Below are 25,424 nucleotides of genomic sequence, written 5' to 3'. Positions count from 1 at the left end.
TTTTGTAAATATATTTCTACCTCTGCCTGAAACATTATAATTTCCTGTTTTAACATGCAACAGGTGAATCCCCATTTTGCATAGGATGTGGAGGGAGGAACTGGGATGTCTAGGTTGGAACATTCACAGTTTCCCTGCTATATTACAAAAGGTTCTACCTAACATGAAGCTTTTTGTAGAACATGTAGAAGGACATGTATTTGCCAGCACTTGCAGTGGGAAGAGTGATTTTGCAAAAGTTAACTTGGAAAAAGAGTGTTGTTACTCAGCAGCATTCACATGTAGGTGTTGCTTTTGCAACCTTCACATATAAGTACCAGCAGTTATATGTATGGTGGTCTGATTTTAAAATCACATGTATAAGTGTTTTTGATTTAATTGACCACAATCTGTTACTCCAGCATTTATGTTCTCTTCTTTTTTATCGGGCTGCACTTTCAAAGGTTTCTCAACTCTCTTCTATGTCTTCTTCCCATTTTCTCTCTTGTGGTGTCCCTCAAGGTTCAGTTCGGTCTCCTTTACTGTTTGATTTATATGTTAGTTTTTTTGGAATTAGCTCTTATTCCTACGCAGAGGATTGTCTTTTAATACATTACACAGATCCTACTCATTTGATCTTAAGCTGCTCCAAGACTGTCTTTTGGAAGTTGCAACATGGCTGAGGGAGCACTGTTTTGTTCTAAGTCCAGTCAAAATGGTGGTGATGTGGATCTAGGGCCTTTGAACGCCACCTTCTCTGAATCCAGTTCTCTTTGATAGACAAATCATCATAGGTTTAAGTATTTAGGGATCACTATTGACTCTGCACTTTCTTTTGGCCTTCAGATATCCTTTGTCATGAAGACAAGTTTTTTTCTTTCTGTGTCAGCTCAGATCTGTCAGAAACTTGATTGATCAAGAATCCTTTTGTTGCCTATCATATGCCTTAATCAGCATACTTTTTGACTACTGCAATATGGCCTATGCTGGTATCACTAAAGCAGAATTTAAAAGATTACAGACTCTTCAGAATACAGTGGCTTATGTCATCTGTCAGGCCTCCAGGTATGACAGGGCTTCCCCTCTACTATAGCATTTACATTGGCTTCCGGTTGAATATAAAATTAAAGTGTTAATTTTGATACTCAAGGCTTTATATACCTCGACTCCTTCCTACTTGGTAGCTCTAACCATTCCTTATACTCCGACACATACTCTCCGATCTCTTACTGACAATAGACTGATTTTCATCCCCTGCCATGGCCAGATGGGAATCTACGCACACTTCAGCCTTTTACTTCCTCTCTCCAGCTCTATGGAATTCACTCCCACAATCTATATGATTGGAAAAATCATATACACTATTCCGTACTATGCTGAAAACACACTTCTTTCAATTAGCATTTGGCTCCCTATAATGCAATGTTCAACAAAATGTGAGACCTGATGAAGGACAACCTGCAACGTAGAAATGTTGATCTATGTAGAAATGTTGAGTTATGTTTTGAAGACATTCCATTATAATTTTTTTTTAATTGTATGTTCTTGTTAATTTGAATGTATTGCTTGTTTTTACTTTCCTATCATTTTATGGATTTCCTTTAGGTATTATGTTTTATGTATGATAATTAGGGCCAGGTTTACTAAGCAGTGTTAAGGATGCATTAGCATTTTTAGTACATGCTAAACGCTAAGTCACCTATAGGAACATATGGGTAGTATTTAGCATGCATTAATTTTAACATGTGCTAAAAACACTAGCATGGCTTAGTAAACAGGGCCCTTATTCATTGTAAACCATTTTGATTTGCCTTTCAAGAGAGACAGTATAGTAAAACTAATAAATGATAAAAGGTTTACTTCTTCAAAAAGTACAGAGATGGGGGGGGGGGGGGCACGCCATGAAGTTACTAACTAGTACATTTAAAACAATTCAGATAAACTATTTTTTTCACTCAGTGCATAATTAAGAACTGGAATTTATCATCAGAGGATGTGGTAACAGTTGTTAGTGTAGCTGGGTTTAAAAATGGTTTGGACAGGTTCTTGGAAGACAAGGTCATAAACCATTGCTAAGGTGGACTTGGGGAATCCACTTCTTATCCCTGGAATAAGCAGCAAGGAATCTAGCTTACTTTTAAGGATTATGCCAGGTACTTGTGACCTGGATTGGTCACTATTGGAAACAGAATGCTGGGCTTGTTGGATCTTTGGTCTGACCCAGTATGACAGTTATGTCCTTATGTAAAGAATCTGACCTATTTATTTGTGTGGCCAAAGATTTAAATCAGGATCAGGTGCTGAATATGGTGTTCTGAGAGTTGAATTAATCTTCATCTGTTCCTTAATTCCCATCTGTTCCCAGTATGTCCATCTATTCACAAAATTGTAAGCACCACTGAACAGGGATTCTCTCTTCTGTGTGGCTGTAAAGCATTTCGAACACCTTGTAGTGCTATATCAGTGTTAGAATTTTTATATTTCTTCATGCCGTTTCATATAGGAGATTCATAAATAAGACAGCCTGTGTAGTGACTGAATCAAAAGGTTCGTGAAAAACTGTCTGAGTGATAGGCAACAGAGAGTTTACTCCAAAGGAAGGTCCGGGGATAGCAGTGTAGAGCTATGGGAAGACTGTTCTGTTCCAATTTTCATAGGTGATATTGTAGTGGTATTGAAAGGGAAGGTTTTTCTTTTAGCAGATAATTCAAAGAGCCATAACAGCATGGATACTTCAGAAATTTGCTATTTTACAATGGTGATATTTTGTATAGCTTGGCAAATTGAGGGTCTTTTTCTAACGATCAGTGCGTTATTATCTGCAGCAGGGCCCAAGGAATAAAATGGGTCTTGTGGCAAAAAGCCATGTACTATTCTCTAGCAAAAGACCGCCTTTGTTATTTGTATAATTTTATATAATTTTAGTTCTGCTGAGCCCTCCAGAAATCCACTGTACCCACATATAGGTGCCCCCTTCGCCCATAAGGGCTATTGTAGTGGTGTACAGTTGGGGTAGTTGGGTTTTGGAAGGCTCAGCAGACAAGATAAAGGAGCAACAGTGAGCTGTGTACTTGGGAGCAATTATATGAAGTCCACAACAGTGCCCCTTAGGGTGCCCCAATGCTGTCCTGGGATGTCTGGAGGACCAGTCTGCTAAAGATGCTGGCCCCTCCTACATCCCAATGGCTTGATTTTCTACATTTTCACTTGTATCTTTTTTTTCGAAAACGGCCTGAAAAGATAAATGCACAGAACACAAACCCTTGTTACAAATGGTATTTAAAAAAAAAAAAAAGACAGATGTTTTACGGTTTCGAAAATAGTCATGTTTTCTATTCAGATTTGTGATGTTTAGCACAAAACATCCAAAGTCTGACTTGGACATCATATCAAAAATGCCCCCTCCACGTGCACTAGGCACTATTCTGTAAGGTAGTGCCTACTTGCCATAGCACCTAACTGCAAGGGGAGCATACATGTGGGCAAAGCATGGGCAGAGCAATGGCATGTTTCCCAGGTACACCTAGGTGTGCCGATTTATGCCTGCAATTGACATGACCAATGTACCAATGCCGACCTTATGCTAGTATTCGATAACAGAATCGTGGTGCCAAGATGCTGCCATAGAGTTGGTGCTAAGCACAGGGCATTTGGGGTTCCAAGACTGAGGTGCCAATTTACAGAATTGCTCCTGTAGTGTGTAATGCAAGGGCAGTGCTCACAGGGGAGGGCATGGGTGGGTCTGTCATTTTTTTCTCTTTAACTCGTCAAAATTTGACCCTTCCTTTCTGAGCGTACCACCAAAACTCTTATCCACACTCTTATCAGCTTTCACTTAGACTACTGCAACTTGCTTCTCACGGGTCTCCCACTAAGTCATCTTTCTCCCCGTCAATCTGTTCAAAACTCTGCTGCATGACTTGTATTCTGTCAGTGTCGCCATCCTCATATTAGCCCTCTCCTCAGGTCACTTCATTGGCTCCATATCTGTTTCTGCATACGATTCAAGCTCCTCTTATTGACTTACAAGTGCATTCGCTCTGCAGCTCCTCAGTATCTCTCCACTCTTATCTCTCCCTACACTGCTCCCCGGGAACTCCGTTCATTGGGTAAATCTCTCTTATCTGTACCCTTCTCCTCCACTGCCGACTCCAGACTCTGTTCCTTTTATCTTGCTGCACTATACGCTTGGAATTGACTTCCTGAATCAGCTCCAGCTCTGGCCTTCTTCAAATCTAGGCTAAAAGCCCACCTTTTTGAGGCTGCTTTTAACTTCTAACTCCTATTCGCTTGTTCAGTACCCATGTCTGTTTTATGATTCTCACCTTAAATAATTTCTCTTATCCTTTATTAATCCTGTCTGTCTTGATTAGACTGTAAGCTCTGTCGAGCAGGTACTGTCTCTTACATGTTCTTACATGTTCAGTGTACAGCGCTGCATACGTCTAGAAGCACTATAGAAATGATAAGTAGTAGTAGTAGTAGTAAGTACATGCCAGACTTATAGAATACGGTAAGGTACACGTATAAGTGCCTCATTTAGGCATGTCCACTTATGCCAACCTAAACCTAGTCTAAGTAAGCCCGCCTAAATATAGGTACATTGATGCCAACTAGTGATCTATATGAACACTTATGCACATAAGTGGCCTTATTAAATAGGCTCACAGCTGGGGCAAAGTGGGCACCTAAAATGGGATGCTCAGTTATTGAAATGCCCCCAAAAGGTCCAGTTATGGAACTCCTACCTCCTAAAGGAAATGGAGTGAAAGCAACCAGGTGAAAGGCTACCGAGATTGTTCAGAATCAGAATCAAAAATTCTGTGAACTGAAGCTCAGTTTATGACTCACACACATTCATTGTGCCTGTCCTGAAAGCCAGCTGGCCTCGGAGGGTTAAATTGGGGAGGGGCAACAATACACATGGGCCCTTTTACTAATCTGCATTGAGCAACTAATGCGATATTATTTATTTTATTTATTTATTTATTACATTTGTACCCCACGCTTTCCCACACATGGCAGGCTCAATGCGGCTTACATAGTAACAACATAAAGAATTACAAAGTCATAAGAAGAATAAACAGTTTGTAGTAAATGCAAAATTAATGGGGTTAATGGATAAGTGAATTGAACATAGGTGGGATTGGGTGCAGAAGGAAATGAGCGTTGGGAGGTAGGCGTAGAAGGATGGAGAGGAATGGATATGGGGTAGCAATAAGGATAATGGGAAACATGGTCAATGTATAACAATTGTCAATAAGAATCATGTGGGCAAGCTTTGGTTAGGTTGAATCGTTAGGGTGGCTATCTTGAAGAGGTGGGTCTTCAGTGCTTTTCTGAAGGGCAAAAGGCTGTTAATGGTATGAATAGGTCTTGGTAGAGCATTCCAAAGCCTTGTTGGTAAACCTATTTTGCATTGTTCAAGTCTTATTTGGCAGAGAGCTTTTCCCCTGAATATATTTCTAAGGACTTAATAGTCCTATATAAATGAAATTTTGGTTCAATTTTTAAAAAGGCAGAGAAAAATTTACTATACTACAAAATGCCTAGGTATGAAAAGCAAACTGAAATGTAAAGGTGACAAATTGACAGTTTCATTCTTTGCTCAGCTTCTGCTTTGTCTGTTATTGTACTGTTTTGAAAGGCCTTCAGGGTGTTGTCTGAAGCGTGGGGGCAGGGGAGGGTGAGGACACCTCTGTGGACTAGAAAGCTTACACATGGCTAAGCTTTTAAATATCCAACAAAGGAACCAATCACAACCCACTAAAACTCCAACTTTGTCTAGAATGCTGAAACGCCTCTGCTGAAGTAAAACCCCACGGAGAAGCTGGATTTTATAACCATGGCATCTGCTCATGGAGGAGGGAGAAGTAATGCAGATGTAGAAGGGGCATGAACAAAAAATATAGGAAGGAGAGAGAATTGACAGTAGGGGGAGAGAGGGAGATGGGTCTTGGGGGAAGTAAGGAGTCCTTTTACTAAGGTGCGCTGAAAAAAGGGATGTGCTAGTGTAGGCATGTGTTTTGGGCACAAGCAGATCCATTTTTCAGCATGCCTGCAAAAAAGGCCTTTTTAAAATTTTTGCCAAAAATTGACCTGTGGCAAAATTAAAATTGATGCGCGTCCATTTTGGGTCTGAGACCTTACCACCAGCCATTGATATAGTGATAAGGTCTCTTGCGTTAACCATGCGGTAATCGCCTACGTGCGTCAAGTCAGAGTTACCTACTGATTTTCGCTGTGCACCAGAAAATAAAATATATTTTCTGACGCATGTAGTGGACATGCGTCAAAAATGAAATTACCGCATGGGCCACGCAGTAGCCAGGCGGTAACTCCAAACTGACATGTGTTGGGCATGCATAGGCGCCTACGTATCTTAGTAAAAGGGCCCCTAAGTCTGGATTCACAATGCAATAAGCAGACTGGAAGGGTCAAATGATCTTTGTGTGCCATTGAACTCTGTGTTTCTATTTCAGCCTATCACACAGCTGTGGGCACTGGTCTTGCCATCCAGAGGTGACCGGTTCAAATCCCACTGCTGCTTCTTGTGTTCTTGGGCAAGTCACTTAACTCTCCATTGTCTCAGGCACAAAATTAGATTGTGAGTCCTCCAGGGACAGGGGAATACCCAGTATATCGAATGTAACTAACCTTGAGCTACTATTGAAAAAGGTGTGAGCAAAATCCAAATAAATCAATAATAATAATTTCAGATTTTCTTGACCCTATGCACTAATTCCCAAATGTTATAAATGGTGCCTTAAGTTGTGCATGCTAATTTGGCCGAATGGCCAAATTGTGCCACAACCTAATTGATTAACAAGCAAATCAGCACCAATAATTGGTACTTAACAACCAATTAGCAGCACTAATTGGCTTTAATAAGAATTTACTGCACAATTTTCTAGGTGTATGCTGCGTCAGTGGCCTGGGAGCAGGAAAGGGAGGTGACAGCAGTAGCGATTGGGGGGAGGTGGGGGGTGGGGTGAACCTTGGGCTGGGGGTGACCTTGCCCAAGCCCCTCTTATGGCTATACACCCTTGTAGGTTGCATGTGAGACACTTTGGGCACAGAGTGTTATAGAATTACATGTAGGCAGATCAGCACATAAATCCAAATTAATGCCAATTAACATTAATAGTTGAGTGTTAATGGCTTGTTAACTAATTAGTTTGCACAAGGATCATGAATCTGAGCCCAAATTTGGATGACCTTTATAGAATCTGGATGTACATGCTACCAAACCTAACATTTGTTTGACAGTGCTATTTATATTTAATTAAGAACTCTATGTTTAGTGAGCCTTTTCTTAAATACTTGGGAAGTTTTTGGGAATGCAAAGACCCAAATGTCTGTTTTCCAATATAGACCCTCTATATATTAAGTTGTCCTTATCAGTAGCAAATTCATGTATTATTCCCTAGATTCTATATAGCATGATTTATGTTGCACATGCAAATCCGGTCATATTCTGGATTTGTGTGTGCAACTTAATTAGCTAGCAAGCAAATCAGCACTGATAATTGCCAATTAACAAGCAATTATTGACACTAATTGGCATTAATTAGAATTTACATGCACAATTGTCTAAGAATATTCTGTAAAGGAATGCACGTAAATTCTAAGGCACATAGATGAAAAGCGGGCATGGCCATGGGCATGGAATGGGCGGGTTGTGGGTGTTTCTGAAAATTATGCATGCTATTTAGGGATTGGCATTTATACCAAGTTTTACTTGGTGCAACTTCCTGCTACTAAATTTAGTCACACAGACGAGCACTAGGCGTATTCTATAAACTGTGCCTAAATTTAAGCATATAATACACCTGTCTGTGCCAATTTGTTAAGGCATGAATCAAGCCTTATATGTGTATAAACAAATCCTCTAGGAATGATGCTCTTTTTTAATGTTTTATAAAATGGCTTCTCCTCTTCCACGTGGTATCCTTTGGTATCTTTTACAGCACAATTGCACATTGTATAAAAGTGTCCACATTTACCAGTTGTAAATAAAATACTAATGTCATTATGACTATACAGATCTCAATATTTATTTTCTGTCCTAAATGACATATGCACAAGACAGGTTTATTTCAGGACAATGGACAGCTCCTACCAATGATCCCTTTGCAAGTAAAATGATCTGTTGGTTTGATTTTCAGCCAGGATGGCCACTGTTTGAACTTAAGCACTGGCTCTGGCACTCAACACATGTGGTGTGGCAGTTTAGAAAAGACATCTAAATCAGAACTTAGACATCCAAGTTAGGACAACTGAAGTTCTACTAGTACCTTAGAACAGGATCTGCTGATGTACAGCCTGTTCTAAAACACAAGAACACCCTTTTACTTAGCTGTGGTAAAAAGGGCCCTGTGCTGGTGACCATGCGGTAAGATTACTGTGTGGCCATGTGGGGGAGGGAACACTTAATGCCACCCATTGAGGTGGCAGTAAGGGCTCCCATGCTAACTGGGTAACACACGCTGCTACATGATTACTACTGAGTAACTGCTGCGCTAAGAATAGGGACCTATTTTCCTTAGCATGGAAAATGGTGCATGCTAGGGCTAGAACTAGTGTTGTTGCCCACATTGGGCCGATGGTAGCTCCAGATTGGCACAAGATAAGCCCACATTGGGCTTACTGCCACTTTGTGAAAGAGTCCCAAGGTGAAATGGACATTCATATGCCATTGACGTGCAGTATGAACTTCTCATTTTAGAAAAATGGATGTCTAAAATATTGACGGAGCAACACAGGAACTTAAATGTCTCTGTGGCAGCATATGAACATCTATGTTATGAAATGGCAACATACACATTTATGTGTTGGAACATAAATGGCTGTCGGCCATTTTAGAAACACAGACGTCTGTTTCTCCCAATTCACTTTCGTAGGGGAGGTACAAAACCCTGGGAGAAGAAGGAGATGAGCTCCCTTAATGCCTCCAGTGCAGCACAGCTTAATAGGAGCATTTTTCTGAAACCTGGATGTCCTGAGTAGCAGATTTAACTCCTGATATCCATCTTTTTGGACATAGGTGTTCATTCTCCTTCTAAAATGGGGAATAAATGTCAATTTTGGGCCTACCCTAGCTCTGCCCAAAATACACAGACCACAACCCCTTGCCATTTGGGCATACATATCCTTAAGTTTTAGATTGTCCATATCCCATTTGTGTGAAAATAGAACTTAGATGTCTATGTATGATAATCATCCAAGTGCCAGTTTTGGTCATCCAAAAGTGAAAGGAGCTTCTAAAATAAACAGTATAATTAGTGTCAGTATCTGTGCAAGGAGCATCGCTTAATATGTATGAATGTTGACCACGCTGTCAATTATCCATTTAATTTAGGCCTGTAATTCAGAAGCTATAAACTAAACAAATAACTTATCCACTTAGCAGCTGGATATCACTGCGTAATGGATAATTGCTAGCTCTTCCTTCACTCCATCCTAAAACCAGCCCCTTATTATATTATATTAATTTTACGTGACTTATATTCCACACCATCTGAAAATTTAGATGGTATCAATATGGGCAGGTAGATTGTGGCTAGGTACGGTCAAACAAGGCTATGGGGGACCTAGGAGACTGGATGGTTAGGCAAAGGCCACTCTAGGGTAGATGTTTAGACTAATACAAGGCTTGAATATAAGACAGGAAAGAGGGACTGGGTGTTAAATTAAATATGGTATCCTCTACTGTAGGAGGTTTGAAGCCAGTGGACCATATCTCCCTTGTTAATGAGGCAATTACATTGGCTTCCTACAGAGGCATGAATTAGGTTCAAAGTGATCATGCTTATCTTCAAAGCATATAAGAGAATGGGACCCTCTTGTGTCCACCCAGCGGCTATAGTCTCTGAACAAAAAGTATTCCCAGGAAGAACTGAAGCTTTGCTGCCAGAAATGGTATAAATGGTGATGAGTCAGAGAAATCTTTGTTAACCTGGAAGATGTACTAGAAAAAATTGTCAAACTAAAGAATAAATAATTACCTGGATTACAATGATCACATAGATAATAAATAACAACAAATATACAATAAAACAACAAATAAATTAAACTGTAAAAGATTAAAAGCATACCACAGCATATACAGACATGGACATCAGCATGTAGTATACACCATTAGAAAAAAAAAAAGCTTTCAAGAACATTATGGGGCCGTTTTACTAAGCCACAGTAGGGCTACCGCATGGGTAGCATGCGCCAAATCAGCCCTACCACCGGGGTAGCGTGGGCCGAAGTTGGTATTCACAGTTTTTGTTTTCTACTGCGGTGGCATTCCTAGCAGTAATTAGCAGGGACGCCGAGAGACGCTGCCAGGCCCGGAGCAAGGCCGCCCTGCCTCTGCCCCCCATTGCTGCCGCCCCTCGGTGTTCCCCCCATGCGCTGCAGTACGCGGTCTCATCTGCCTGCCTCCATGGCTCCAGGCCCCCTGCATTCCAGGCGGCAGTCGCAGATCGCCTTTTTTCTGGCCTTCCCTCCCAGTGTCCCGCCCTCGTCTGATGTAACTCCTGGTTTCCACGAGAGCAGGACACAGGGAGGGAAGGTCGGAAGGGAGGCGATCTGTGACTGCCGCTTCGAAGGCAGGGGGCCCGGAGCTGAGGAGGCAGGCAGGTGAGACCGGGAACTGCAGCGCCGGTGGCCTGACCCCGGCGCCGGGCCCCCCTTGGAGGCCCAGGCCCGGGGAATTTTGTCCCCCCTGCCCCCCCCTCTCGTCAGCCCTGGTAATCAGCAGTATGGCCACATTGCCGCACGCTATCTGATTACGCACAAGTAGCGTGTAAGCCGTTACTGCCTTCTAAATATGTGGCAGTAAGGGCTCAGGCAGTAAATAGCCACATGCTAATTTTAATATTAGCACACAGCCATTTTCTGCCCCATTTTAAAAAAGGTCTATTTCCCTCAGTAAAAAATGACCTTGCGCAGGGGCGTAGCTAGGTGGGGCCACAGGGGCATGGGCTCCCACGGATATAACTCTGGCCCCCTCTACTTTTGACCTCCCCCCAGTGCCGCCCCTCCCCCGCCACTTTCAACCCCTCCTTCCCCCGCCACCGCTGTCGCCAGGTACCTTTGTTGGGGGGGTCCCCAACCTCCGCCAGCCAAAGTCCTCTTCAGTGCCGGTCTCTGGTGCGTTCGCTGATCTGTTTCTGTGAGTCTTGACTCCTGACATCCTGCACGAACAACAGATCAGCGAACGCGCCGGAGACCGGCACTGAAGAAGACTTTGGCTGGTGGAGGTTGGGGACCCCCGCCAACAATGATACCTGGTGGCAGAGGAGGGGGTCGAAAGTGGTGGGGGAGGGGTGGTGCCGGGGAGGCTAAAATGTGCCCCCTCACCTCAGGCTCTGGACCCCCCTCCCGCCGAGGTCTGGCTATGCCCCTAGCCTTGCGCATGCCAATTTCATGTGCCAAAACTAGTGGAGACTACATTTTTTTAGTTCCAATATTTTTATTGTGTTTTATAAATGATAACAAATGGCTAAAATAAAGCAATTAGCCAGCTTAACAAGTTAACAGTAACAAGCATCAGCATACATGTTCAAGTTAGGGCAAGTCCGGGATTATTTCGATAACAGATCATAATCATAAGTCACAGGAGTAATACATAATTTCAATTCTGACAAAGGTTATTACGTAGTGAGTTTAGTAAAGGAGACCATATTTTGTTGTACTTAACAAGTGAGTTATGTTTTTCAGCCGCAGCAGATTCATATTTAGCTAAAATACACACAGAATTCCACCATGATAAATAAGTTACTTTGTCAAGATCTTTCCAACAAAAGAAAAGTGTTCTAAGGGCTTGATGTAACATTAAATCCAGTAATTGTGCTTGATATTTGTCTATTGATGATTGTAACATTAGTGATCCACATATAACTATATTATATGATAAAACATCTTGAATATTCAAGGTGGAAGATGGAGACTACATTTTTAAAAGGGCCCCTATATCACTCAAAGCTTTTTTTTTTTTTTTTGGAAATCAGAAGCTGAATAATAATCTGCAGGCCAACTGGTAAGGCATTCCAAAGCTGTGGCCCAGTTACATAAAAGGTGGCATCTCTAGTCTCACAAAGACAGGCCTGTTTCAATGATGGAATATCTAAAAAGAGGATGATGTTTACAATCCATTGGCCTCTCATGTATAGTTCTAAAATGGTTTAGATCATTTTTGTCAGACTGCATCTTTGTAGTATCATCTGATAATGCTACTTCTAAACAATATTGGTTGGATTGTGGAGTACCACAGGACTCCGCTCTGTCCCCCATCTTGTTTAATATTTTTCTGAGTTCTGACTTCCATAATTCAAGATCATGGATAGGTCTTCACGGCTGTGCTGATGATATATTAGTATTGGCAAAAGTATCACCTATATCTTTAGACCTCAGCCCACTACAGAAGTGTTTGGATATTGTTTCTACCTTGTTAGTGTGAAATCATTTGGTACTGAATGTTGATAAAACAATTGCATTTTGGGTATGTGGTCACACTAAATGCCCTACATAGGTTCTAATGTTGTTGGGCAAATTTATATCCATATTGGATACCTTCAAATATTTAGACATTCTGTTTGAACAACAAGTCTCTAGTGTGATTTAAAAAAATAGGTTTTTGCATATTACACCAATTACACATTGTTAAGCACTTTCTTGAAGAAATAAGTTTACACATACTGCTTCATGCACTGTTAAAATCTCATCTGGATTACAGAAATGTGATTTATTGTTACAGAACCCCTGGCCCTCAGTGTTTCATAGGGCAGTTAAAGGCCTCCTTCCCTTGCCTTAGGGACCATCAGTTCAAAGGATAGAACCTTACCTTTAGTAAAAAGAGATCTGAACCAACTTCCACATGCAGCATCTTCAGTAACAGTAGTCCATATTTCTGGTAGCTTGTATAGTTATGGTAAATTCCCACCACTGGTCAAATAGTGTCTCCTCCAAATTCTACACTGCTCCTGTGAGACAGAATAATTCCTTTATTATTCTGTAGTTCTGACTCCCCGACAGAGGATAAACAGGAAAATCCCATACTAGAGTTCCTTGATTATACAAATTAGGTCTTGGTCTCTCTCACAGACTGCAGCCGTATATGCAAATTAGTTTACCTCTAGCAGGCTCATGATGGGGGGGGGGGGAGGGGGTATCATTCCTGCTTTCCTTAAAACAGTGTCCAAAACACAGGACTGACTCCTTCTGAGTAAGTATTAGGAGCTCAGTCTAACAGCCTCTTATCTCCTGGGAGCAGCAGCTGTGGGCTCCGCTGCTGGTTTCCTTCTCCCTCTTCTCTGGAAAAGGAATATCAGAAGGAGCAGGGAACCAGTGGAGCTGACAGCTACGCGGCTGCTCCCTACACCCCCCCCCCCCTGCAGCGTGCATCCAGGATGCACCACCCCCACCACTGGCCAGATCCTGGAAAGTTGACTTTTTGTTTTAAGTTAGAATTTGCTGATGCTGCAGAGAACTTAGCTTTCTTCATGACTACTATGGGCTACCTGTGTCCTGCAATAAAACAGGCAGTAAACTAAAACCTATTACTGTTATTGTAGTAATTTGTTTTTTATTATACTTGCCACTGGCCATTTCCACACCATCATTTTACTTTGGCAGCTTTAAAGGAAAATGGTACTTGGAGTCACTTGTCAGGTATTTCTTCTTGGATCTTTTGAAACAAGCTAATTCTGTCAGAAGGCGCAAAATATAAATATTTTTTTCCAAGAGATTGTACTTTCATCCTAAAATGGTTACGTGTGCAGTAGCGTATCTGGCCAGATGCAGTAAATGGCATCCAAAGTTAGGTGCTGTTATAATCCAGGCTATGATAGTATTCTGTAAAGGGTGCTCTGCACAGAATGCCTGTACCATTTCTAAGCAACTGATGGCAGTTAGGCGCACAAATTCAGGTATTCTATAACATCAGACCTAATTTCTGGGAACGCCCCCACCCATGCCCCCTCCCATGGCCACACCCCCTTTGGGTGTAGGGCAGATCCGCGTGTTAACTCCTAATTACTGCCAATTAAGTGCTTGTTAACTTCAGTAATTGATTGCTAGCACCTAATTGGCTAATTAGTTTACATGTGGAACTGGGATTCACGCCCCAGATTTGGACAACCTATACAGATTCCAGGGGCATGTCTAATTTGTGTGCATACAAGCTTGAGAGTGTGGTGCAGCCTGCAGCACCAGTGCAGGGGGAATTTTAGCGGTGAGATTGAAAGCGCAGGAATAAAGTTGTATTAGAACTTGAGTTCTATTTATTTTTGCCACCAGATCTCTGACACACTATGTGCAAACACAAGCCATTCTGAAAACATGTTTATATGAAAATGAGGTGGCATTTTTGATGAAATAGACGTACATTATCTGTTTGATCACTGGGAAGGTTCTTGCATCTGTTTGAAGGCTTAATGTTCTGGGTGCTGTTGCTATCTCCTCTCTTTCAGAAGTATTGATTAAATTGCTTGTGATAACCTTGTCTGTAACACTGAACAGGATCAAGAACATTCAGATCAACATCAGGCAGTGCTGTATTATTTGTATTATTAACTTTTCTTTTGTATTAAATCTTATGGACTAGGTCTTTGACATGCACAATGCTTTTATTGTTCTGCAGTGATGCAATAATGCAGTGTTTCCCAAGTCGGTCCTGGAATATCCCCTTGCCAGTCAGGTTTTCAGGATATCTATAATGAATATGCATGAGATAGATTTGCATATACTGCCTCCATTGTATGCAAATCTCTTTCATGCATACTAATTTTGGATATCTTGAAAACCTGACTGGCAAGGTTGTACTCCAGGACTGACTTGAGAAACTGCTATAATGCACCAGGTACTGTACTGTAAACTACTGTGAAAGACCATATATAAAGTCAATAAATCAAATCAAAATGAAGAAGTTGCAAGAAGATTCTAGGGAGGAGAGGAAAAGTGACAGGCACACTTTTGAGGGCTCAGCTGCATCTTGAAACCTTTTGCTAATGTGGCAAAATAAATGTCACTGTCCATCTCGGCATCAGGAGTAAACTGTTGGAGGGTTCAATGACAGGGAAGAAAGGTTGTGGGCGCTGTGACATGTAAGAGAGAAATGCTCCATGGGGGTTGTATGAACAAATAGATTCTTGCTGGAAAAGGTGCAGCAACTTGGGTGGGTGCAGTGGTGTAGCTAGGACTGAATGAGCCCCAGGTAGAAAAATTGAGATGGGCCCCCTAGAACACCATCACTCCCAAGTTGGGGATGGGGGGGGGGGGGCATGAAGATGCACATTTCTTAAAGCTGACATATTACAATTAATAAATTCAGAAAAAAAAATCTCTTTTCTACCTTTGTTGCCTGAACTTTGCTTTGGTTCTAGTCCACCCAATATTTAAAACTATTTAACTGAACAAGAGCAGCTCCTGGCTGGTTAAATGGCACTTAAATGGCTATTCGGCAATATTCAGTGGGAGATTACTAGTTATCTCCCATTGAATATTGCTAGATAGTGTAAAGCGGATAACTGGTTATATCATGTGCGATAACCGGCTGTCTGCTAATATTCAGCACATCGCCGGCTAAGTTGGGCAGGCAAATTCTGCCACTGAAATAGCAAGCCAGTTTCAACTTAACTGGCCAGCACTGAATATCGGCTTGGCCAGTTAAATAGAAATCAGCCAAAATGCACCCGACTATTCAATGCCAGTCAATGAAAACAGCCTGGCATTGAATATCCGGGTTTAGCGCTGACTGCTGAGTCAGCCATGGTCTGAAAATCGGGCTCAAAGTCTCTACTCTGCTTTTCTCTGTTTTTTCTTAATCATTCACTGGAATTTTGATCTGTTTCAAAGTTATTCCTGTTTTAGGAGAGGGCTTGCATTGTTAAGTGGCTGGTATGTAGCTGTGGCAGAGATGCAAAAAAGATAACAAAGCATGATGCTGGAATTAAGGCAGAGGTGTCCGGGGAAGGAGGGACAGTGGAAAACAATACTGCAAAGAGCAGGTACTAGGTGGTGAGGAGAGAGCACATGGAGGTCAAATGATTAATAACTAGTAGGGATTTGCTTTTGTTAGCAAGTATTTGGTCCACGATCATACACTGGGTACCTGTACCTTACAGGGTTAAATTTACATAAGTACATAAGCACCGCCATACTGGGAAAAGACCAAGGGTCCATCAAGCCCAGCATCCTGTTTCCGACAGTGGCCAATCCAGGCCTCAACAACCTGGCAAAAACCCAAAAACAAAACAAAAATTGAAATTAATAATGTTCAATGGACTTGGTTTTCAAGGCCCTCAGACAACATGGACCAGAGTACTTAAAGAATAAGTTCGCCCTTTACACACCTTTGAGGCCTCTAAGGTCCTCTCAAGAATCATCACCATCTGTACCCTCATCAAAAGAAATTGTATGATGTGATTCCCGCCAATGAGCCTTCTCAGGAGTAGCCCCCACACTCTGGAATTTACTCCCAGAGGGGCTACATATAACTCAAGACTCAGGAAGCAGGTGAAAACCTGCCTCTTCTCCCAAGCTTTTAATACATAGGGTGATTGACTATACACTCATTCTGCACCTGGACTAGCTTGCCACACCCACTTTAACTTAGATCAGTTTCTTGTCTCTTGCTTAACTATACAAAGAATGGGCCTTGAGTTTAACTAACCATCAAATTATCCCTACTTACTCTGTACCATGCATCTTGTTCCCATCATGTATCTGCTCTTGGTTCCTCAGCCTAATGGTAAGCCATATTGTAGAAAATCTTTATCATCATATCTATGTTAGTTGAATGTTCTAATTCTTGCTTATTAGGTGTATCATTAGTGTTATGCTAACATTGTATTATATCTCTGGTATTTGAATTCCAGTGCTGTTAAATGTGTATATTTTTGGTACTGTTTCATGGTAGTTCTATTATTAGGCTTCAATTTGCTGTTTTCAAGTTTTTCTCTTTCATTATATTTATGTTTATATTTGGCCATTCTACTATTGTTATGCTGTTAACAAAACTGTAAGTTCTATGTTAAACTGTATTATCTGCTGTACACCTCCTTGGGTGAATCTCTCTCTTTATAAAAGCGGTTAATAAATCCCAATAAATAAATAAATACCTTACAAAACATAGGGGTTGATAGGCTCCTGTCTGGTTAAACCCTGCTGAGCTGGTCGTGCCTAGATATTCAGCAGCACTTAACTGGTTAATACCAATGAATATTCCCTCTGACCGCCAAGGCACTAACCAAAGTTAGGTTATGGGGTGGTCTGGGGGGGGGGGGGTGGCATGGGCAGAGCCAGCACTTTACAAGTTAGCAGCTCTCTTAGGGGCCCTTTTACTAAAGAGTTGCCGTGTGGCAACCCAGAACTACCGCTGGGCCAATGTAGGTGTCGGCAGTAGTTCCACCTCCAGTATGTGCCACTTCCGGCACTAGCGGAAGTATTGACAAAATATCAGTGGCGATCCTAGGTCAGCTGCCACCCGGGGCGGATCACCGCTGCACCCCCCCCCCCCCGGGTGCAGCGGCGTCCGTCCCCCCAGGGTGCAGCACGACACCCCCCTCCCCGGCGCATTAAGCCCCCCCCCCCGGGTGCATTCTTGGCTGCTGGAGGGTGCAGAGAGCAGCCTCGCACCTGTCGGCTCCACTGGCTCCCTCTGCCCCGGAACAGGAAGTAACCTGTTCCAGGGCAGAGGGAGCAGGGAACCAGTGGAGCCGACAGGCGCGCGGCTGCTCTCTGCACCCTCCAGCAGCGTGCACCTGGGGCGAACCGCCCCTACCACCCTGCCCTTGCTACGCTACTGCAAAGTATTTCTGCAGGGGGTTACCTGGCGGTAATTGTGCAGCATCATGTGCTGCCCGGTTACTGCTGGGTTAGCACAAGAGGCCATACCACCACCTCAATGGGTGGCGGTAAGTGCTTCCCCCCCCCCCCCCCCCCAAATGGCTCAGCGGCAAATGCGATTTTACCACATTTTTTCCACCTTTTTACAAGCTGCAGTAAAAGGGGACTCTGTGTGCTGCAAAAACGTTTTACCGCAGCTTAGTAAAACAGGCTCTTAATTTTAGCCACCATCTTAACCTTGCACCAGTCTCAATATCAGCTACTGTCCTGCTAGACTTGCCAGTTTGAACGGAAGAAGCAGCTCTTTCACACCCATCCTCTGACTCGCTGTTTCACCTCATCCAATAGCTGTTGCAGAGCCCATTTTAGTCTACGTTCACCTAGTTACATTTTGTTTCCTAGCAGCTCTTTCTTAAAAATGTATTGCTTTCCAGGAATGGACTGGATTTTATTTCCAGCAGGGGACGCACAATGACCTGGACCACTTGGGAAATTATTTGCAAGAGAAACAGGCTTTCAGCCTCGACTCAAAACACACACACTTGAGAATGTTATAATGCCTTTGTATTGCTCCATGGTACGACCGCATCTTGAATACTGTGTGCAGTTCTGGTCACCGCATCTCAAAACAGATATAGTGGAATTAGAAAAGTTACATAGAAGGGCGATGAAAATGATAAAGGGGATGGGATGACTTCCCTATGAAGAAAGGCTAAAGTGGCTAGGGCTCTTCAGCTTGGAGGAGAGATGGCAGAGTGGAGATATGATAGAGGTATATAAAATACTGAGGAGTGGAACAAGTAGATTCCGTTTGCGTTAGCTGCTACCGTCCTCGGAAAAAAGTATTTAGTGCATGCCAGGGTTTACTACTTTCTCGTTAATGGCTCGTTATTGGCTCGTAAAGTTTAGTGCATCTGGCCCTGTGTCCTGAGAATGGCAAGGACAAATCAAATTCAGGTATAAAGTATCACATACCATGTAAAATGAGTTTATCTTGTTGGGCAGACTGGATGGACCATAATGTGTTATCTGCCATCATTTACTATGTTACTCACGTTACTCTTTGGGGTTCTACATGGAATGTTGCTGGTAATTGGGATTCCAGAATCTTGTAACTCTTTAGGATTCCAGAATCTTCAGAACATTTAGTACAGGAACAGTGCTGGGCAGTCTGTGCCCTCAGAATGGCAAGGACAAATCAAACTCAGGTATACATATAAAGTATCACATACCATGTAAAATGAGTTTATCTTGTTGGGCAGACTGGATGGACCGTACAGGTCTTTATCTGCCGTCATTTACTATGTTACTATCCACCTTATAATCGAAAGAGAAAAACGCCTAGATTTCGACCCAAATCGGGAGATAGACGTTTATCTCACAAAAACGAATAAATCGGTATAATGGAAAGCCGATTTTGGACGTTTTCAACTGCACTCCATCGCGGAAGCGTACAAAGTTGACGGGGGCGTGTCGGAGGTGTGGTGAAGGTGGAACTGGGGCGTGGTTATCGGCCGAGGAGAGTTGTGCGCCTTTCGCCGATAATGGAAAAAAAGTATGCGTTTGTAGCTAGAATTTAGGGCACTTTTCCTGGACCCTGTTTTTTCACAAATAAGGCCCCAAAAAGTGCCCTAAATGACCAGATTACCACCAGAGGGAATCGGGGATGACCTCCCCTGACTCCCCCAGTGGTCACTAACCCCCTCCCACCACAAAAAATGATGTTTCACAACTTTTTATTTTCACCCTCAAATGTCATACCCACCTCCCTGGCAGCAGTATGCAGGTCCCTGGAGCAGTTGTTAGGGGGTGCAGTGGACTTCAGGCAGGTGGACCCAGGCCCATCCCCCCCCCCCCACCTGTTACAATTGTGCTGCTTAATGCTTAGTCATCCAACCCCGCCAAACCCACTGTACCCACATGTAGGTGCCCCCCTTCACCCCTTAGGGCTATAGTAATGGTGTAGACTTGTGGGCAGTGGGTTTTGAGGGGGATTTGGGGGGCTCAACACCCAAGGGAAGGGTGCTTTGCACCTAGGAGCTCTTTTACCTTTTTTTTTGTTTTTGTAAAAGTGCCCCCTAGGGTGCCCGGTTGGTGTCCTGGCATGTGAGGGGGACCAGTGCACTACGACTCCTGGCCCCTCCCACGAACAAATGCCTTGGATTTATTCGTTTTTGAGCTGGGCGCTTTCATTTTCCATTATTACTGAAAAACAAAAACGCCCAGCTCACAAATTGTCGAATAAAACATGGACGTCTATTTTTTTTGAAAATATGGTTTGGTCCACCCCTTCACGGACCCGTTCTCGGAGATAAATGCCCATGGAGATAGACGTTTTCGTTCAATTATGCCCCTCTATGTAGATGCGAATTGCTTGTTTACTCTTTCCAATAATACTAGGACTAGGGGGCATGCAAAGAAGCTACTAAGTAGTAAATTTAAAATGAATCAGAGAAAATATTTCTTCATCCAATGAGTAATTAAACTCTGAAATTCGTTGCCAGAGAATGTGGTAAAAGCAGTTAGCTTAGCAGGGTTTAAAAAAGTTTTGGATAATTTCCTAAAAAAAAGTCCATAAGCCATTATTAAGATGGACGGGAAATTTCGCTGTATATTCTAGGAAAAGCAGCATAAAGTCTGTTTTCTGGGATCTTGCCAGGTATTTGTGACCTCGATTGGCCATTGTTGTAAACGGGATTTTGGGCTTGATGGACCTTCGTTCTGTCCCAGTATGTCAATGCTTATGTTCTTATGTTCTTTTTTTAGTTATTAGCACAGACTAAGCTTGTGGTTAAGGAGTCATCACAGCAGAAAGATGATGGAAGATGGCATTGGCATTGGATTACAAGCTGAGGAAGTGGCGGATATGGAGAGTAGTGGTAGATAATGGGTTGAGAGGGCAGGAATACAAAAGGGGAAGAGATAAGGAAGAGTTGTGCATATAAATTCCTTTTATGCAACCTGACATCTACCCAACAAGGAGGAACCTCAGCTGGGCCAATTGAACTGGTCTTTTTTTTTTTTTTTTGCTGTTATTTACCATGTTACTATGTATTTTTATGTTCAAATTGAAGGATCTGATACCGTGAAAGTTGATTCTGGGAATGGAGGGAGTAGGCCAGAGAGAAAAACCACTTTGACATAAACAATCTGTTGATGTAAAAGCTACTCTCTAGGCTGGAGCCATGGAGTGTAGATAATATAGCCAGAACAGAATAAGAGCATTCAACCTACCACTCACTGCCACCACAAAAACTGAAATCTCAGCTCTTTTAGCATCTGAAAGCTTTTTGACTGGGATGTAGAGCCAGGAATGATGAGCAGTCATTTGACAAGTACGTTTTATCCTAATGAGAGAGTGTGTATGGGCAATTTTGTCACATGCTCCTACTCTTAATATTATCTTAATTATCTTCAACACAACTCTCTCCACCTTCTAGTATTTTTCTGTCTTCATGCAACAGGAATTTTCGGTAGTGAACCTCCCGTACAACAAAATATAGATTTTGCAAAACGAAGTTCACCACAGTCCAAGTGCACTCTTTTCAGTCTGTCTCTTAGCTTTGTTTAAACCCAACTTTATTAGCAGGGTCCACAACCCCCGCCAGCCGAAGTCCTCTTGTCCGGCGTGGCCGCGTTGCTGATCTGCAAGGGCAGGCTTCTGTTTCTGTGAGTCTGACGTCCTGCAGGATGTCAGACTCACAGAAACAGAAGCCTGCCATTGCAGATCAGCAAAGGAAAGAGGACTGCAGCTGGCGGGGGTTGGGTTCGGCACTACCCGGTTATTTTCAGTGGGCGTTCACGGGGCAAGTGCCACTAAAAACGACCAGTTAGCTCTGAACAGGTGATGAAATATGAAAGCGCCAACCCCCTAAGGGAAAAACTACACTGGCTCCCACTAAAAGAACGAATTGCATTCAAAATCTGTACCCTGCTGCATAAAATCATCCACGGAGAGGCCCCGGTCTATATGTCAGACCTTATAGACTTACCAACCAGGAACACAAAAAGGTCAGCTCGCACATTCCTGAATCTCCACTACCCAAGCTGCAAAGGTCTTAAATACAAATCAACATATGCAGCTAGCTTCTCATACATAAGTACGCAAACATGGAACGCACTACCAAATGTCATTAAAAAAATGCACGACCGAACAATCTTCCGAAAACTACTGAAAACCAACTTGTTTGAAAAGGCATACCACAAAGATCCATCCTAAACACTAGGGAACGAAACTCTACCAAAACTTGACAAAACCGAACTTTTTTACTCGTGATTGCTTCAACCACTCTATCACTAATGAAAGTGTACGAACTATCACACTACTTCTCATGTTGAAATGAACTCTCTGTATTTGATTGTTTAACTTACTCTATATATTACTGTCTAACGTGCTCTGTAATTTACTTTATCAGGTATGAACTTTGTATTTCTCATTCCTGAAATGGCGATTGCCACTACGGCATAATGTAAGCCACATTGAGCCTGCAAATAGGTGGGAAAATATGGGATACAAATGCAACAAATAAATAAATAAATAAATGTAAATGGTCAGCAGCTGTTTCTGGCTGATTAAATCGTGTTGAATATTGACCCCTTCATAAAGAGAAATATTTTCCCAAGGATTGGAAACTTGACCATTTTGGTGCTTTTGCTCTCGATAGGTTTGTTTAGGGAATATTTTCTGTCATTCCCAAATTGGACCTGATCACAGTTAATTCCTTTTCTCCCTCTCTTTCTCTTTGCAGTAAAGAAAGCTAAGTTTGACGGAGCCCAAGGTAAGTCTGATGTTGATTCTGCAGGTTACTGTATACAGTTGGTATGATTCATTCAGTAGGTTAGCAAGGGTTGAAAGATATATTGGGGATTTTCAAGTTAACTCACTTAGGTGGAATTCATCACCCTTGTGTGCAGCATATTGTGTTGGTGGCCATTAATTCTCCATTTCTACTGGATCTAGGTGTGTGCTTGCAGACCCATGCATAAAATTCATTGCCAGAGAATGTGGTAGAAGCAGTTAGCTTAGCAGAGTTGAAAAAAGGTTTGAATAACTTCCTAAAAGAAAAGTCCATAAGCCATTATTATTCTTATGAAAAGCACGCCTCACACAAAGAGGCCCACAACAGCCCTTTCTTACAAAGCGGTGCAATGGTAGTGCCAAGGCCATCTCTCCTATGGATCAGGTGAGGGACTGGCCCAGGGCACTGGTGATAAAGGGCACCAGAATCCCAGTTTGGTCTACCTTCAGACTCCTAGAGGGATAGGTGCCGGACTGGGATATTGGCACCCTTAATCACCTGTTCTCTGAGCCAGCGCCTCACCTGGTCTAGCAGGAAAGAGGACTTGAGAGAGAGGGGGAGGTACTAGATCACAGGTGGAATGGGGGGAGTGGAGGGAGAGATACTAGATTATAGGTGGGGATGAGGGTTACCAATGAAAAAGTTGGCTCAGGATACTAAAGTCCCTTTAGCCAGCCCTGAGTAGTGCATTCTCATCATTCTGCATTCTCCAACCATCCTCCATCTTCTTCCTAAGAACCTAAGAACGTAAGAATAGCCATACTGGGTCAGACCAATGGTCCATCTAGCCCAGTATTCTGTTTCCAACAGTGGCCAATCCAAGTCACAAGTACCTGGCAGAAACCCAAATAATAGCAACATTCCATGCTACCAATCCCAGGGCAAGCAGTAGTTTCCCTATGTCTGTCTCAATTGCAGACTATGGACTTTCCAAGTTTATCGTACTTAATATCCTGCATGTCATATGAAATATCTGAGCAGCTAATATAACAGAAGGAGAGGAAGGAGGGTAGGCAGTATTGGAATGGGAGGAAAAAGGAACTCCAGGAACATGTCCAAAACTTTTTAAAACCCAGATACATTAACAGTTGTCACCACATCTTCTGGCAATGAGTTCCAGAGCTTAATTATTCATTGAGTGAAAAAATATTTCCCCCCTATTTGTTTGAAAAGTATTTCAATATAACTTCATTGAGTGTCCCTGTGAGGGAGTGGATAGTATAATGAAGAGCACTCCCTCACAGATGATTCAGTCAAGCCTCCTTGCAGCAGGGGGCAATAGTCTGCTGAGGCGGATGCTGAGGCAGTTGCTGAGTCAGAGGGCGGGGCTCAGATCAGGATTGAGTTAAAAACCTGGAAGCTCAATTGGTTAGGGAGGCCCTGATACAGAGGTTTCCAGGAAGGAGGTCCAGATAGGAAAGAACTCCACTGCAAACTGAGCTGTAGTACTACTACTACTATTAAACATTTCTATAGTGCTACTAGACTTACGCAGCGCTGTACAAATTAACATGAAATGACAGTCCCTGCTCAACAGAGCTTACAATCTAAATTGGACAGACAGCTAGGGGTGGGGAAATTGCAGTGGTAGGGGTGATAAGTGAGGGTGTTGAGTAAGAGAGTCATGGTTAGGAGTCAAAAGCAGTAGCAAAGAGGTGGGCTTTAAGCCTAGACTTGAAGACAGCCAGAGACTGAGCCTGACATACTGGCTCAGGGAGTCTATTCCAGGCATAGGGAGCAGTGAGATAGAAGGAACGGAGCCGGGAGTTAGCAGTGGGGGAGAAGGGGGACGACAGGAGACATTTACCCAGCGAACGGAGTTCAAGGGGAGGAGTGTAGGGAGAGATGAGAGCGGAAAGGTATTGAGGAGCTGCGGAGTGGATGCACTTGTAGGTCAAAAGGAGAAGTTTGAACTGTATGCGGAAGCGGATAGGGAGCCAGTGAAGTGACTTGAGGAGAGGGCTAACGTGAGTATAGCGACACTGGCGAAATATAAGACGCGCAGCAGAGTTTTGGACAGATTGAAGAGGAGATAGGTGGCTGAGCGGGAGACCAGCGAGAAGCAAATTGCAGTAGTCTAGGCGAGAGGTGATAAGGGTGTGGGTAAGGGTTTTGGTAGCGTCCTTGGAGAGGAAAGGGCGAATTTTGTTAATATTATAGAGAAAGAAACAACAGGTTTTGGCAATCTGCTGAATATGAGCAGAGAAGGAGAGAGCGGAGTCAAAGATGACTCCAAGGTTGCACGCAGACGGGACAGGGAGGATGAGAGTGTTATCTACCGAAATAGAGAACGGGGGGAGAGGAGAGGCAGGTTTAGGGGGAAAGAGGAGAAGCTCGGTTTTGGTCATGTTTAGTTTCAGGTGGCGGCGAGACATCCATGCAGTGATGTCAGACAGGCAGGCCGATACTTTGCTCTGGATTTCAGCTGAGATATCCGGTGCGGAGAGGTAGATCTGGGTATCATCAGCGTAAAGGTGGTATTGAAAGCCATGGGATGAGATCAGAGCACCAAGGGAAGAGGTATAGATGGAGAAGAGGAGAGGTCCTAGGACAGATCCTTGGGGTACACCGACTGTTAGCAGGATAGATGTGGAGGAGGAACCACCAGAGTATATGCTAAGAGTACGTTGGGAGAGATAGGAAGAGAACCAGAAAAGAACAGGGCCCCAGAATCCAAGAGAGGATAATGTATCAAGGAGTAAGGTGTGATCAACAGTATCAAAAGCAGCAGATAGGTCGAGGAGGATGAGAATAGAGTAGAGACCTTTAGATTTGGCCAGTAACAGGTCATTGGAGACTTTGGCA

General features: G+C 42.9%; 1 protein-coding gene across 1 annotated transcript in view; it reads left to right on the top strand.

The window, feature by feature from the left end:
- LOC115480934 (protein unc-13 homolog A-like) overlaps window positions 1–25,424 on the top strand; it is a 195,716-nt gene that overhangs the window by 5,358 nt on the left and 164,934 nt on the right. Inside the window, 1 exon segment of the mRNA XM_030219919.1 lies at window positions 22,569–22,598. Coding sequence (XP_030075779.1) covers window positions 22,569–22,598 — 30 coding nt within the window.

The sequence above is a fragment of the Microcaecilia unicolor genome, chromosome 11 (assembly GCF_901765095.1).
Source record: "Microcaecilia unicolor chromosome 11, aMicUni1.1, whole genome shotgun sequence".
Lineage (NCBI taxonomy): Eukaryota > Metazoa > Chordata > Amphibia > Gymnophiona > Siphonopidae > Microcaecilia > Microcaecilia unicolor.
Note: the sequence above shows the minus strand (reverse complement) of the source record. Positions and strands in the feature narration are given on the sequence as shown.